Here is a 15564-nt window from a genome sequence, read left to right on the forward strand (position 1 = left end):
TGGACACTATGTGCTTTATGTTCTCATCATTTTCCAAAATTTACATCACATTAGAAATATAATTTGTCCTTTCTCTGAAAGAGTTTTATTTTTATTTATTTTTTACAAAAACAAAAAACAAAGAATAGGAATAAAATGTTGGCTGTTTAAAAGTTTCTATATTTCTAATTTTCTCTGGCTGACATTTGTCAGTAATTAGAAATTGTCCTTTTTCATGTGATCATGTAACATTTGTAGCTCTAGGTATATATTTTTTAGTTCGACTCATGCCCAAAGTGTGTCGTTGGTCTCTAAAGGTCCCAAATCACCAGTTAAGGCAGATTCATATTCAAAGTTAATTGTGGTTGTAAACACTTCAGTCAAATTTTGTCTTATACCAGTTGTCTATACCAACTGGTAGGGCCTTTCTGTCACATGGCCCATTGAATTAAGCCCTTAACTGTTCAGTTTCTTATGAAACATGTGGCATCAGTAGATGGTTAGTTTGATTGTGACAGCCTCTTCTGTCACCCATCACCCCTCGTCTCATATGTGCATATCATTTGCAAAGCAAAAATAAACAACATCAGTTTGTGGACGAACATGTCTAGTAAAGAAATAAGTAACTCATAACTTTATAATGCTGTCAATTCAATGCAGTTTATTTATATAGTGCCACTTAAAACTCTTCATCTTAAGGCACTTTACAGAGATAATACAGTCAGATTGGTTAAAAGCTTCTATAAGGAAAAAACAGTTGATTGCATCCAGTCAAATTTAGCAACTGATCGCACTGCAGGTGAGTTGATCACTCACTCTCTCTACGTCCAATTGTTCTGTTTGCACAAGCCATGCAGTGCTCATTAATTGGGCTCCTAGATCAGGGTCTATTCATTTAGTGCCACCCTTTGAATAGAAGTGTCTGCCACTATCTGCACACATGGTCCAAAAAATTTCAGCTGGTCCCAGAGTCCTGGTAGAATGCAAGGGGCAGCTTTGAAATAATAACATTTACTTCAACTAAGCTTTGTGGTGTAAAAAACAGTAGAACAAATCCATAGACATTAATTAAGCTTAGATTTTGTTGGGGGGAAATGGAAATATATGGCTTGTGGGAAAACACAGAATGTGGTTGGCAAAACTGTTAAGTGTTAAGAATTGAGGTTAATCAGAGACCATTTTACAAAGCCTATACGGTATACCTGTACCATATCCTAGGTACTCCATATTCATATTTAATGAACCTCACAATTTGCTCTGTAGTCTTTGTCACACTGATAAATGTGTTAAAATCACAATGATGTCCCCTGGGGTGTTATTGTGTCTAAAAATGGCAAATATAATTATCAGCTAACTATATTCCATAACTTAGCTTATCACAGTAGGGGGTGGGTGGGGATGGATCCCCACCCAATGATAATGAGAAAGTTATTTATGTAGAAATAGGGGGGAGTGTGTTTATGGCAGGTGTGTGTGTGTACTTGTTTATGTTACCTATTTAAGATCGTTTTTGGTATATTTACTAACCTTCTGAGGACCAACAGGCATTATGGGGACAAAAAGCTGGTCCTAATGTGATTGGCCCCCATTTTTAGCCTTTGTCATTTTTAGAGGTGGTTTTGATGTGTGAATTAGTTTTAGGTTAAGGTTAAGAATATACTGATAATGGCTGGGGTAAACTGATTGATTGATTGACTTTATTGGTCACACAGTAGAGAAATTTACTTGTTAAATCAGCTCAAATAGTCAAAGGAGAAGAAGAATGTGCCAAAGGAAGAAAATGGGATATATACAGTGCATCCACATATGACAGCTTTTTTTTTTCTTCTTTTTTTTTTTTATTTATAGTAGGATTATTATACAGGGTTGTTGCACATGGTGTTTACATGGGTATTTATATAGATGGATATGTATATTTATATATATATATATATATTTATTGCATAGGGTATCAAATAGTAATTGCACATTATACATTATTGCTGTTGTAGTGTTACAGTCTGCTTGCAGCAGGGATGCATGACCTGCTGTAGTGCTCCTTTTGTCAGGGTTACGCATAAATGCAGTAACTAAAATGACTGTAAGTCAATGTAAAGTCTTAATATGGATAGATGCTGATGAAATGGTGAATCCCGGGCAAACAGGGCAGGGTCACAGGAAAAGAATTTTCAGCACAACCCATTCTGACCCCCTGGTCCCATCCTGCCCACATATCAGGAATCAGCAGGCTGCTTCAGCCTCTTCTTATCAGGATGAAGCTGATTCCCAATGTTTTTCAATGGGCTGTTTTCCTTCACAGCTGTTAATTCCCAGAGAGTCAGATCTTTCCATTTTTAGTCTTTGTTCAGAGCTCATTGGAAACTCAGTCGAACTCTTCTACTGAGACCTCCCTTAACTTCTCTTTTTGGCTCGTTGTCAGTCGGACAGACAGGCATGATGCAGCCCTGTCTCCACCCTCTTGTTTCCTCTGCCATTGTAACCACTTTCCAGTTTTTTTTTTTTTGTTTTCTTTTCCACCATCTGGACACTGTTTCTTCTCAGCGGTGAAATGCTCATATCACTTTGCAGCAAAACATGCTCTTCTGTTTCTTGGATTAAATGCCAATCACCAGCTGATCTACAATCTGAAATCTTTAAAGGAAGAATATCCAGAAAGGGCTAGGCATTAGTTTGGATGCTGAAGGCGGCTTCTGTTTCTTTGTGATAAAAAGGCTGAGGCTATTTTAACAGCTGGCAAGCTTTCACCTGTTCTCAAGCTTTTCCTTTGGCTGCAGGCACTTTTTTTCTAACTTTGTTAAAATAAACTGCTAAGCTTTTCTTTTAAAATACCATTGACAGATCCATTTTAATTTATATTTTAAATTATAATCATGAATTGATTTATGTTTGATATCATTCATGTCTTTTTGTTACTTTTATGTGATTTATGTTTTCCTATGACATTTCAGTTGTTCCCTGTCTTTTTATTTGTTCCATAAATCACACGTTTTATCCTTTATTTTCAGTTGATTTTATTGGTGGATTTGATCCATTCCCACTCTACCATGTCAATGAAAAATCATCCCATCTCCTGTTAAAGCCCATGCAGCTGTGAGTATCTCACCCAGAGTAAATTGTTACAACATCCACAACCTAACTGTGGTTGTGGGATGAAATTCATGCCAATAATTACATTTTCTTCAAGGTATTATTAAAAAAAAATGTATTTTTGTTATTTTTATTACAAATACATCTTGGGACATTTAAATAATATGAAATATAATTGTAATAATTCATTTCAAGAAGTTAAATATGTTTATATTAGACACTCCAAGCAAAGTGGGGGCAGCGGTTTAAAAAACATGAAAAACCGAAAATGCAATTTCTGAGAAAACGTCACAGAGAAGACAGACACAAAATGCATTTTTAACTTAAAGATGCTATTTTACAGCCTTCTCAGTCACAGAGAAAATTTCTGACCACTCGTTTTTCTGCATACAGTCACAGAAACCTTCCCCATAAAGGTTAAAGCCCCAAGGCTCTTTGCTAAAGAAACTGGCTGCTGTGAGTGCTGCAAACATGCATGTTAATTAGAAGTTTAGTTAAGGCTGCACAATAAATTCTAAATATATTGCTATCGCTATTTTGGTTTGTGTAATATGATTTTACAGAGAGCTATTTGAAGCACTATAATTATTGGATACTGTTCTCCAAGGGGCTGATCTTCAGAGGGTTTGTGCATATTGAAACAGGTGCAAAGGCTTTCGTACACGCAGAGCACATCTTCCAAGAAAAGTGATTTTCCGTTTTCATTTCAGCAGTGTGTTTTATTTTTAGCATGATTGACTTAATATGCGGATAAAATTCCAATTAACAAACTGCACAAATTCATGGGTGGGTGATATACAATTGTAAATTACATGTACAGTATTTACCACATGATATTGAACTGTGATAGCAGTGATTTGCACCTACTTTAGTCAGTAGTCTAGTTGTAAAAATAAAAGGGGGGGATGGTGGAATTTTTGTTTTTGGAAGCATACATAGCCTGATTAATATAGTCTATTAACCTAATGCAATATGCATGGAATTGTTACATGTCAGGTATGCCGGTCATTGACTTTAACCAAGGCACCTTACAGTAGAACTGCAGTTAGTCCTTGGGCTGGCATGGCTATCACTGCCCCTACAGAGTTAGGGACTAATGCAGAGGACAAATTTCCCACTGGGATCAGCTTCATAGTCATGGTAGGCCACAAACATTTTTATTTATTTTGCTCAGGCTACTTGTAAGCCCACAGCCCGCCAACTGTTGAAAGGGCAATATTATTGCCATTACTGTTAATATATAGTAGAAAGGATGGCAGACGATCTTTACATGATCAAACCAAAATAAAAAACAAAAAACAGAACTTAAATATTGCGGCATGTTTAAAAAAAAAATAAAATCAAAATAGAATATCAAAACAGCCTGCAAAGAAACATTGGGAGCTCATCTCATACCTGTCGTAAGAGGGATATAGTTTATTTCATAATAAATAACAGTAAACTAGCCTTTGTTATTTTTTTATTAAATTCTTGAGGGCCTACTTTGTTTTACATTGTGTCTAGGTGCCTTTGGAGAGGATATGATTGAAATTAGTAAAAATGTTTAGAGCATAATCTGCTCTTATTTCAGTCAGCAGACAAAATACTTTACCATGTTATATGGTATCTTATCCTTTTTTATATTAAACTTCTGTTATTTTCATCCTTTAGTTGTTTTATTTGTTGCACTACAATATGGGCTACCTATTTAAAGTGTTCTATAAATATTATTTGGTGTTATCATAATTTTTTTTTTTTAATAATTAGCATTATAACCTCCATCTCTATAACTTTGAACCTCATCTGTCTTTTATGACCACCTTCAACTGCCTGTAGAAGATTCAATCGGTTTATTTTAATGGCTGGAACCAAATCTGTTCATATGTGCCAACAACAGAAATCTTTGTATATCACCTGCAACAAGCCGCCTTTTTGTACATGCTAAAAAAAAAAAAAAAAAAATCCATGTGCCGTTTAGCTGCTCTTGTTTGATTTTTTTTTAAAGATCAGGCCCCTAGAGCTGAGCAAGTTGGACAGAGTTAAATTGGACACAGATAACATTGGTAAAAGTGAAAGTCATGTTTATTGATATTTTACCAATAACAGTTTTTTCATGACCACAGTATCATCAGGCATGATTTGCTGGTAAAGTCAGTTTTTTGTAAGACAAGAGACACAAAAACAGGTGCAGATGACCTGAAGCCAGCTATAAAAGTAACCTGGGCTTCCTTATTACCTCAGAAGAGCCGATCAACTCCATGCTGCATTGCTGCTGTTAAAGAAGCCCAGACCTAGTCCTGAGTGTGTGTACATACTTGGAGATACGTTTATCTACATTGCTGCATTTTCTTTTTTTTAACTGATAAACCAAATTACTGGGATTTTTTTTTCATTAGCTGTTTGCAATAATCCTAAAAATCTACAGAAATAAATACAGTGAAATTTATGACTCTGTTGTTAATGAGTTTATTTGATTTTGTAAAATGTAATGTGTATTACTGGCATGGATTTACTTCTTAATTATAGGTAAATTAATTAAGATACAGCTGTAAATTGAATGTTACCCGTCACACTCATCTCAGTCTTTTGCTTAAGTAATAAATTTAACCTTCAGGCCGAGACATGCTACATCCTGTCATAATACTTTATAGAGGGGCGTCGAATGGCACACTTGTGTCTGATTGAGGGTATGTGGGGCTGTGTGTGTCCACGCCACAAGCATATTAAAAATACACACATTTCTGTCCAAAAATTGGATTAATCAATTAAAATGTGCAAAGAAGTTAATGACAATAAGCCACAGAACTCATGTAGTAATTCTCAGCCAACATGAAATGAATATTTAATGAGCTTCCTGACAGTTTAATCAACTCCGTCTCTAATGGGTGGGAGGACATTTCCCTCTCCCCAATCTACAGGGAGTTATATTCTGAATAAATTCATCTAGCGGTGGTTTTGTGTGTGTCTGTTGGAGAGCTAAGAAGTGCTAATCCTCTTTTCTCTCTCTTCCATGTTTCTTGCTTTTCCAGGTCTACGTAAGTAGGAGAGGCATCCAACGAGGGAGGTGATACAGCAAATTCCCATGGATCCAAAATGGCTGATTTCACACACATTTCCCTCAGCTCCTCAGAGCACCAGACCTCTCCCTTTGGGTTTCAGAACTTTAACGTGTCATTTACTGGTGTGTGGCCCTGAACATTCAGTTTCACAATTAGAGTCCATTGTTATAGAATTTGGATATTACCTTTGGTGGTTTTGTGTTTATATAGGCGTATCATTTCGTTTTCTTTCTGTGACTTTAACTACGATCTAATTCCACTGTATAAAACATGTTTCAGCAGATAAATGCATTACATAGGTGATGATGGAGCACCCAGCATTTCCAGTATGTAGCTGTGTGTCATAGAGAACGGTGATTTAGCAGATTACTGCTGGTTTGGCTTAAATCCCTACAGTAGGGCTGAATTACGGTGGAGTCTGCAGAATGAACCATTGTGTTGCTGCCTGTTTACTTTAGAATCTGTATGCATAAATACAGAAGCAAAGCAGGAAGAGCCAAGGGAGTGGAAAAGTAAAGGCTGGGGGAGACAACAAAAGCACCAGTACAACAGGCGCATCTGCCAAAAATAGAAAATGTAAATAAGGAAATTTAAAGTTTCAAAGGACTGGAAAAGAGCCTTAGCTTTGCAAAGAGGTGCTCGAACACAATGAACGGCATGCAAGTGTTTTACGTCTGAAGTATTTTATTAAAAAACTGTTTTCCCGAGTCAGTATTTCTGAAGTGTCAGGTATGTTTGCCAAAGAGCTGAAAGCTTTTGTTCTGTCTTCAACTCTTCTCCTCTAACAGCAGACACAGTTCTGGGAAAAGAGATCATTACAAACACTCCTTCAGCAGTTGCAATGCATATTTCTAACTTAAAGCAAACAAAAGAGATTTTCATGCCTTTTCATATTGCAGACAATGGAGTTGAAGCTGTTGGGCTGGAAGCTATGTGTGGAAAAAACAAACATCTCTACCTGAACAGATCAGTTTCATCGCCTGTCAGCTTGAAACTTATCTTCTCCTTGTAGGCGGTAAAAGCTTGAGCTGTGATTGAGTGTAGTAATTATCAAAGTTTGCACTGTAATGATCTAATTACAGCTAACTGAAGCACATGAACCTTTAACTAAAACCTGCTGACTCATGTCACCCTCACACTCTCATGTCTTATATTCTGAAAAAGCTTCATTTTAAGTTTTTACTAACAAAACTGAACTCACATGATTGCAACTGACTTAAGCACCTTTATAAATGTGTTACAACATATCCACCAGATTATCCACTAGTCATGTATTGCCTTACTGTTAAGTGAATCACCACTGCCCTCTGGTGTTCAAATGGCTCATGTACAAAGTGCAATGCTACACATTTACTCCAAGAATCTTTGTATGTTTCTGTCTGGATAAGAGAAAATAGTGAATTTAAAAGGGAGAAGAGCTTAAAGGATGTGTTTTCCCTGTGAATATAACATTCCACTCCACATGACTTCAGTTGGACACTGGATATAAACTTGGAGTTATTTCTACTTTTCATGCATATCTGAATAAAGAATTATAGCCCCTTGCAAGGGGCATTAATAAGCATTCAACTTTTTCACATTTTGTCACATTACAACCATAACATTCAGTTAATTTTAACACCCTGGACCAACACAAAATCTTGCATCATTTAATGGATTTTTAAAAATGAAAGTTTGTAAAGTTGGATGTATAGTCATAGTACCCACCTGTTGCACCAAATGCAGTTGCAAATCTCTACCAGCTTTGCACATCTAAAAACTTGGAGTACTTAGTGTAGTTTTGGTCTGAATTGTCCCTCTGTCACTCTAAGACATGAATATGATTTAATCTTAACAGTTTAAGTATTGCTTTAAGTTGAAGTTTGCCGAAATGTCTTTTACAGCTTTAAGCGGATTTTCTTCATGGATTTCCCTACATTTAGTTTAATCTGTCTTCTATTTAAACTCTGATCAGCTTTCCTTACTGTGCTCAGAAGAAAAATCCTCAAAACCTAATTTTCTACATCATATGTCATGGCAGGGGTAAAATACAGATAATTTCTCTACAATGTAGCATGTAGCAAACTTCAGCACCATTCAGGTATCCATTACAGACTTACAATTTTCATTTGTGACACGTTTTTTTATCCCAAAACACCATTTGTGGTTGTGATGTGAGAAAGTATGACAAAGTTCAAAGGAGTCTGAAATGGTTTTGCAGGGTTTTGCAAGGTTTGGAACCTTGGCTGCTGTTTATTTTCTTTAAAGGTTTTCTGTTATGCCAGCAGCAACATCTATTTAGCATCTGATTCCTCTGTGATATTAAGAGTTCCTCACTGCCAGACAAACAGAATGTAAACTGTTAGGATACCGAAAGATATCCCAACACTTCTGTTGGCGGAATTCTGTCTGATGAGAATAAGCTGTTTGGTTTTGCAATAATTGAAAGCTGATTCCTCTACATTAAAATGCACTCATTGTTAGCACAATGGGCGAGAAAAAAGCAAAGCATCAACATTGTAGCATAATAAGTCTTAGTGGTCAAATTCTTCTAATATATTAAAACTAGTCTTCCTCTCGGTGCAATATAGACTTTTCCCAAGTCTTGATTGTTGTCATGTTTCTTTTGCGCTGGTCCGAACTGAAAATGCATCCATCTCTTTTTAGATTTTACCTTGTATTTAAGGAGTAAAAGATTATGTTCCCCTGGATTCTGTCATCTGTTTCTCCCAGCTGATGTGACCTGATTGTGTAACCTTGTTTATCCAGAATTGTGCTTTTTGTTTATGTAAATATAATAAGTGTTTGATAATGATAATAAAAAAACATGCTCTTTTACAAGTATTGCGATTTATTCACAAATGTCATGATGGCAGAACCCAAGTGAAACCTGAAAAACTTCTTTGTTTAACATTATAAAAGCAGCACTCATAAGTTCCACAGACGTTGCAGGCAGTGGAAGTTTAAAGGGAAATCTGTCAAGCACCCATGTAGAGTCAATGCTTTAACTATAGCCTCAAGACATAAAAGCACGAACGCTGCCTCTGATGACAGCCCTGCAGATGGGGCAGTGCCGCAGGCTGGCAGCACAGTCACCACACACCACCAGGTGACCGCAGGGGATGAAGACGATGGATACAAGTTTGTCCATGCAGACTTTGCAGGTCCTCTCTTCCTGCAGCTGCCTAAGTAGCTCCTCAGGATTTTGATCCTTTATTGCTGAAAAATACAAATAAATAAAGCAAAAATTTTCAAGGTAAAATCTGCAAGTAAAAGCTAGTCGCTGCAACACAGGCATGATTTTTTTTCCACAAATTATGTAATAATTTCTAGATAAAAAGATTTTACAAGCACGCTGACCTCTCTTTGGGATGGGAGTCTCAGTCCTCACAGTTTCTGCGCTTGATCCATGACTCGTGTTTGGCTCTGTTACCCAGATAATGTTAGACAGAAGGTAAAGTTTAGATGTGTAAAAATGAATTGAAACACAGTTTGTTTTTAGCTCAGAGGGAGGAGGCTGTACTTATTTTTTGCCATTAAATTTAGGAAAAATACTCCCAGAAATAGTAAAAATAAATCTATTGATTTGATAATAGGACATATAGACATAAAATTTTATCAAAGTCCTCAAATGTCCTCTTATTTTCAAGAAAAATAGCTGAAAGATGCCAAATCAAATGTGATAGATTTTATTCCTACTGCCACAGCTTGGTGTAAAATCTGATCTCTGCTTTCCTTTCCCTGTGAGGTCATTCATTCATTGTCTAGTGAGTCATTGTCCGCCTTGCCTGCTCTGCTTTTTGATGGTTTATTTGAACATGTAGAATAATGCTTAGATCAGATTTCTTCAGAAACCTCGGTTTGTACGTCTGAGTGGAAGTGCAGTGGGAATTTTAAGATGTATTTTGTATTTGATTTGTGCTTCTAAGAGGAATATGATGAATAACTAATTATAAGGAAAAGTTTGAAGATGTCTGATACTGTCTGCTTTAGTTCCCTTCCACTTGGTGGAAGTTAAGGTTGTTTTTTATATGAATCAAAATATATCTTTCCATTATGCCCTCACAATTAATGTTGCTTATAAAATATTTGTAAGCATTTTAGTCAGAAAGCTTTTTGTGCATTTTTTTTTACATATTAGTTAACCATGTAGTTTATATTTGCAGCTTTCAAACATCTCAGAGAAACTGATAGAATTCTACCTTAACTGTTTTGACTCTTCGTAAAATGCATCCCTGCTATAAACACCTATAATACAACACAATAGAACATTCCAGTTTTCCATTGATAAAAGTGGCATCTTTAACAGGATTGGAGATCAAGTCAACTTTCCAGACTATTCGCAGAAGTGACATTTTATGTAGCTGTATCTAATTTTCATCTGGCTAAATATTTACAACATTTTCACAAGTATTAGACCTGATGTCATGGGTAACAGTCAGAATTTCTATTAAACAATCAGCGAAACTGTTGACATTTTATTTTAATTTTGCAAGGGGATCAGAGCTTTTTGTAAAACCTTATGGTGGAAGAAAAAATAATATGACTCCCTTAGTTAAAATAATATTTAGTAAATACAGAGGGAAATGTAGCGTAGAAATAAGCAGAAATAAATCACTCGTATCAATATGGACAAATCATTATAAGGGCAAGGTGCTGTAAATTTTAACTGTTTTTTTTTTTCAATTTCTGTTACCTTGATTGTTTTGCCCTGTCTGCCTCTCCTCCTCTTCTGCTTGCAGAACATCACTAACCAGCTCTGACACTGAGATGTAATGCTGGCCTGTCAGCAGGTACTTAGTCTGCACCAGACTCTCCACCACGCTGGCTTCAAACCCCATCTGCAACACAGTTTGCACAACGGGAGAGAGCATGGCTGATGAAGCTCCCAGACCTCCGACCAGATCTGAAGGATAAGGCAGAAGGAGAAGAGAGGAAGATTACTAAAAAACCAGCAGCTGAATATCATGCTGGTTTTACATGTGTCCTGAGACCACACACAGTACCATCTCAAATAAAAGCCAGAGAGAAAAACAGAAAACATGCAGCTTGATATATTGCCATGCAGCTTGTATGGCAATATATCAAACATTTTCATCTGCAGACCTCTTCTGTTTGCCTACAGAAAATTTGATTGCAATCGATCTTCCTGCATTTTATGTAATAACAACCCTGTTATAATAGCTGTGTAACTACAAACGGCTAAACACCCTCTAAGGCATCAAGAAGCAGCTGCATTCCTGAAAAAGAAATTAGCTCAGACAATCAGATATCAGATGTGAGCTGCTGCATTTCTTAGTGGGTTTGATTGCATTATAAATGTAAAGGTTTTAGTCTCTGATAGGGTAAAGATTTAACTCCATGTAGAGCAATCAATTTTATTCCAAAAAAATTGCTAACAGGCAAATTTGGGGTTTACACGAGCGATCATGTAATAAATGCTGTCAGACATCAAATTTGAAATGTTAACCCCTTTATATAACCAAGGACTTTAAAGCTTTTGTGAAAGAGATGTTAGTACTTTATATCTGGAATTGGAGAGCAGGGTTATTATTCTGTTACTTGTCTAACTGTTGATCTGTTTTTGTACAATTTTCAAACTTTTATGTCTTACCATTTCTGGCACCAATGTCTCTGCGTGTGGTCGTCTGGGAGCCGCCCTTAAAATAAGGTTTTCATTTTTAATTTTCAATATTAAAAAAATATTTAAATCCATAAATAAACTGGCAGTAATGTATTCAGTACATGGATCTACAGTAGCAGCCATTCAAAACGGCCCTTCCCAGTCAAATGCCAGCTGAATGGCAGCCCACTTCCCTGCATCTACCCCTCCAACTTCCAGCCACTGGATTGATGGGCCAGCATGATTTTTACTCTGACTCCACCTTTTCACTAAATTACAGGGTCTGACCAGGAGATTATGCTTCTCTTTAAATGTTAATGTCAACAAATTTTGACGGAAAGAGTATTTTAGATGGATTTTTTTATGTCAAATATTTATAATTGTAGGGGACCAGCCGAGGACCTATCAAGGACAGTGGGGAATTTTTGAATGGCTACTACTATAATGCTTCAAGTAATCCCTAGTTTTACTCCTTAATCATAAAAATAACAGGACTCTTACCACAGTGTCTCCCATATGGAAATGAGCATCCTGGATGTTGTTAATGTACTCCTGTCCTCGTGACTGGATCAAAAACTCACATCTGAGGAACATGGAACAGACCACTTTTAAGAAGGACAACACAAAGACAGTGGATGGTAGTTTGCTAAACCACCAAGCGATGCGGAATTTTCAAGCAGAAGAACAAATTATTAGAATTTTATATTCCTAACAGACTAAAAACCTTGAAGAGTGGCATTCATTTGAATTTATTCCCTTATTTGGGATACTCCTAAATAATGGTAAATGTATCAAAATATAGCAATCCACCTTGATGTAAGGCTGAGCAGGAAACGGATTAATCACAAATGAAACCAAAAGCTACATATTAACTATAGAGAGGCTTCAGAGAGAAGATTCTAATTACCGTATGTGAAACGTTTTGGTTGCTCACTCTACAGATCCAGACTTGAGATATGTGGATAGAGGTTCACCTCCAAGCAAGAAAGTGACCCTAAACATACACTCAGGTCAAACAATTATTTAGATTAAAGCATTATGCAAACCAGCTCCATGAACTAAATGTTGATTTAATATCCATGTCTGGACTCATTTCCTCAAATTCTTATGAGTCTAGCGGCTTCGAATTTATCAGTAGCACTTAAACTTTTTGGTCTTTCAAGTTTATTATAAAAAGCCATTTTTTGTTTAGCTGATCATTTCTCATGTCCTTGTGACAGCCCTGTTGTTACCTTGGGAACCATTTGGCATGTTCCTGCCAGGGGTCGTCTCCTGGTTCCCAATTCCTCAGCCCTCCATCACAGAAGAAGCATTTCACATTGTCACCATGACCTGACATTCAAAAATAAAAATCTTTAGAAATAGTTTGATGGCAAACACAGACTGAACTTTGAAGCTTGATACACAGACCTCTAACAGTGTCTGGTGTGTCAAAACAATAATAAAAAAGGCAGCTTGTTTCAGAAGGTTTAAAAATAAATCTCAAAGACAAGCTGCTGTATTTAATATCAAGATTAAAAAAAGAAGCATTAATCTTCAGGCCCTGCTTTTCTAAGACAGAAGTAAAAAAACTGTTTGGTGGGGATGTTGGAAATGTTTTTTAAGACTATTTTATAAATTTTAAGCCACACTGCAGATTGACTGGCAGCTGCTGCTTTGTCCAGAGTTTTTTGTTCACAACATCCTGACTCAGCAGCAACAATCATAGGATGAACTCGCACATAGAAGAGGTCACTGCAGCAGCGGACATCTAGTGAAACATTCTAGTGGATGCTCAGGTTTGATCTAGAAACTGCTAAAGGGAGTATCTTTTTAGTAATTAAATATTTTAGTTCCTCTGGTAGCGCATTAACAGCAAGTACCTGTGTAGAAAAACCCTGCATGAGCCAAAACATCTGGCTGCACCAAGGCTTCAGAGGGCCAGTTGTGGAAAGTGGTGAGTCGAGAGTCTTCTGCTTCCAGCTCTGGATATACTGCTTGTCCAGTTGTTCCCTGATCATCCATAGTCAGCCTCTGGAGCTGACTCAACAGCTGTCCATCCACAGAGTCTGATGAGCCTGTTTCCAGTGGAATATTACCCACAACTTGACCCAGTATGAAGCTGCATGTAGGAAAATGACGCTTATGCTCAACCACTGGATTGTCCCCCTGTTCCCAGTATCTTAAAATGCCTCCACAGCAGAAACACTGGACTTTGTCGCCAGAACCCAGAAAGAAGAATCCTGCCTTTGCCAGTTCTCCAGAAGCAACAGGCGCATCCGAAGGCCAGTTCTGGAAGGTACAAAGTCTCTCCACTTCCCCCCGCATCCGAGGCTCCTCAAGGATGCGCAGCATAGTACTTCTGTCATCCGTCATTCTGCAGAATATGGGCTTTCCTGTCTGTTTTTGTCCTGTGCCAATCAGCCCTTTCGTGGTCCATAGTGGGACAAACACTGCAGGTAAGAGCAGAACAACAGCTGAAATAATGCCGCAGCGACAGGGTGCTGCGCTGTGGCCTACAGGAGATTCATTTCCAGAAAATCCTCCAACTGCCAGGATGTATGCCCATTGATCCTTGATTGAATGTACATGTCCTGCCTCTTCACATCCTGGGGAAGAAAACCTGAATCATAGCAATTTTTTAGATTATGGATAAAACCAAGTTCTGTAAAATGCTATACTTCACATTTCAATGATGCTGTTTGTTCACTTATGTTTTCTAAAATCCCTTCTAAGACCTTCACAGAAAGGCTTAGAATAAATTTCACAAAGATGGACCAAACTTGTTACATTCTGAAGGCAGCTGGTCGCACTGCTTTTTATTTAAACATATCAGAGGAAAAAATAAATAGACATTGGCTGTTGTAATTAGACATATGTTAAAAAGAAAAAAACATTTTATAGCAGGAGGTTTCAACGTCACTCTTCAAGAGCTATTGTCAGTACTTAATAGATGCACACCTGCTCCAGCAGAGCTTAATCAAATGAGTGGCTTATTATTTCCAGGCCTTTGTCAAAACTGATTTCACTCTGGAACATAATTAATTATTTGATTAAGCAGTGTTGGAGCAGCGTAGTACCTAACAGTTGAAGGGCATTAGCTCTCCAGGACTGGGGTGGGAGAAAAACATTAAACCTTCACACTGATCAAGTTTAAAACATTAGAACTGCAAATCCTCTGTCCTAACAGGGAACACTGACAAGTATAGACAGAATACAGTTAGTGAAAGATGGGAAAATAATGTTGACTTATTTAAAAATGAGAAAAAGTAGCCTATTATTCACCTACAGCGGCTAAAATGTGCATTAAATAAGTAAAACTCAAACAAGGATCTCATGGATCTAAACAACATAGTTTTAGATTTAGATAACTTTTCACCACCTGATTGTTTTCACTTGACGTTCAACATGACTTGAGGATCACTCACCCTTTCAACTGACTACCCTTACAACCAGTGCTTCAAATGATTTTCAGATTTGCAGTTATCCATTTCACTGATTTGTATTCTTTTCTTTTTAAATCTAGCTTCTCAAAAGTTGCATGCAGGCTGGATTGTAAGCCTGTGTGGTTTGGCTGATGATCACTGTGGCCTTATTGTACCCAACTACCCAATTCTCACATGAGCTTAAGGCTGAGCTGAAGTTTCTGATGCAAAAGGCACTGAAGAAAGCCACAGACAGTCTGCTGACATCTCCTGTCCTTGTTTACACCCAAGGATACTGCAGGGAAAGCTATTTAAAAAACACACTTTGTAACACAGGCAACCCACTGCTCCCCAAGGGGATGGGTTAAATGCAGGGGTGAATTGCTCCAGTGTGAAATCGATAAAATTCTATTGTTATTATTATTATAAAAAGCATTTTTAAAACAGATATATA

At 37.2% G+C, this 15564-nt stretch overlaps 2 protein-coding genes across 3 annotated transcripts in view; one reads left to right on the plus strand and one right to left on the minus strand.

The window, feature by feature from the left end:
• The window catches only part of nkain4 (sodium/potassium transporting ATPase interacting 4), a 76525-nt gene extending 67601 nt beyond the window's left edge, over positions 1-8924 (plus strand). Inside the window, exons 6-7 of one of the 2 annotated variants that reach the window (XM_038271427.1) lie at positions 2985-3069; positions 6075-8924. In XM_038271427.1, the coding sequence (XP_038127355.1) occupies positions 2985-3069; positions 6075-6084 (95 nt within the window). In that variant the 3' untranslated portion in view covers positions 6085-8924. The remainder of the gene's footprint in view (positions 1-2984; positions 3070-6074) is intronic. The other variant, XM_038271428.1, reaches the window with a different exon arrangement.
• Positions 8917-14190, minus strand: birc7 (baculoviral IAP repeat containing 7). The gene is made up of 7 exons (XM_038271426.1): positions 13569-14190; positions 12939-13038; positions 12208-12289; positions 11698-11743; positions 10780-10989; positions 9444-9509; positions 8917-9302 (listed from the first exon to the last, which is right to left on the minus strand). Exons 1-7 carry the CDS (start codon positions 14059-14061, stop codon positions 9100-9102), a joined length of 1200 nt encoding a protein of 399 aa, XP_038127354.1. The 5' UTR covers positions 14062-14190; the 3' UTR covers positions 8917-9099.
• Between the last annotated feature and the right edge of the window lie 1374 nt (positions 14191-15564).

This window comes from Cyprinodon tularosa, unplaced genomic scaffold (assembly GCF_016077235.1).
Source record: "Cyprinodon tularosa strain WSP-4 unplaced genomic scaffold, ASM1607723v1 ctg8, whole genome shotgun sequence".
Taxonomy (NCBI): Eukaryota; Metazoa; Chordata; class Actinopteri; order Cyprinodontiformes; family Cyprinodontidae; genus Cyprinodon; species Cyprinodon tularosa.

Coding starts and splice junctions, on each gene's coding strand:
- birc7 (XM_038271426.1), bottom strand. CDS start 14,061: ATGACGGATGACAGAAGTACTATGCTGCGCATCCTTGAGGAGCCTCGG. Junction 11,744..12,207: donor TCCATATGGGAGACACTGTG/GTAAGAGTCCTG, acceptor CCTTATTTTAAG/GGCGGCTCCCAGACGACCAC. Junction 10,990..11,697: donor AGACATTGGTGCCAGAAATG/GTAAGACATAAA, acceptor CTTATCCTTCAG/ATCTGGTCGGAGGTCTGGGA.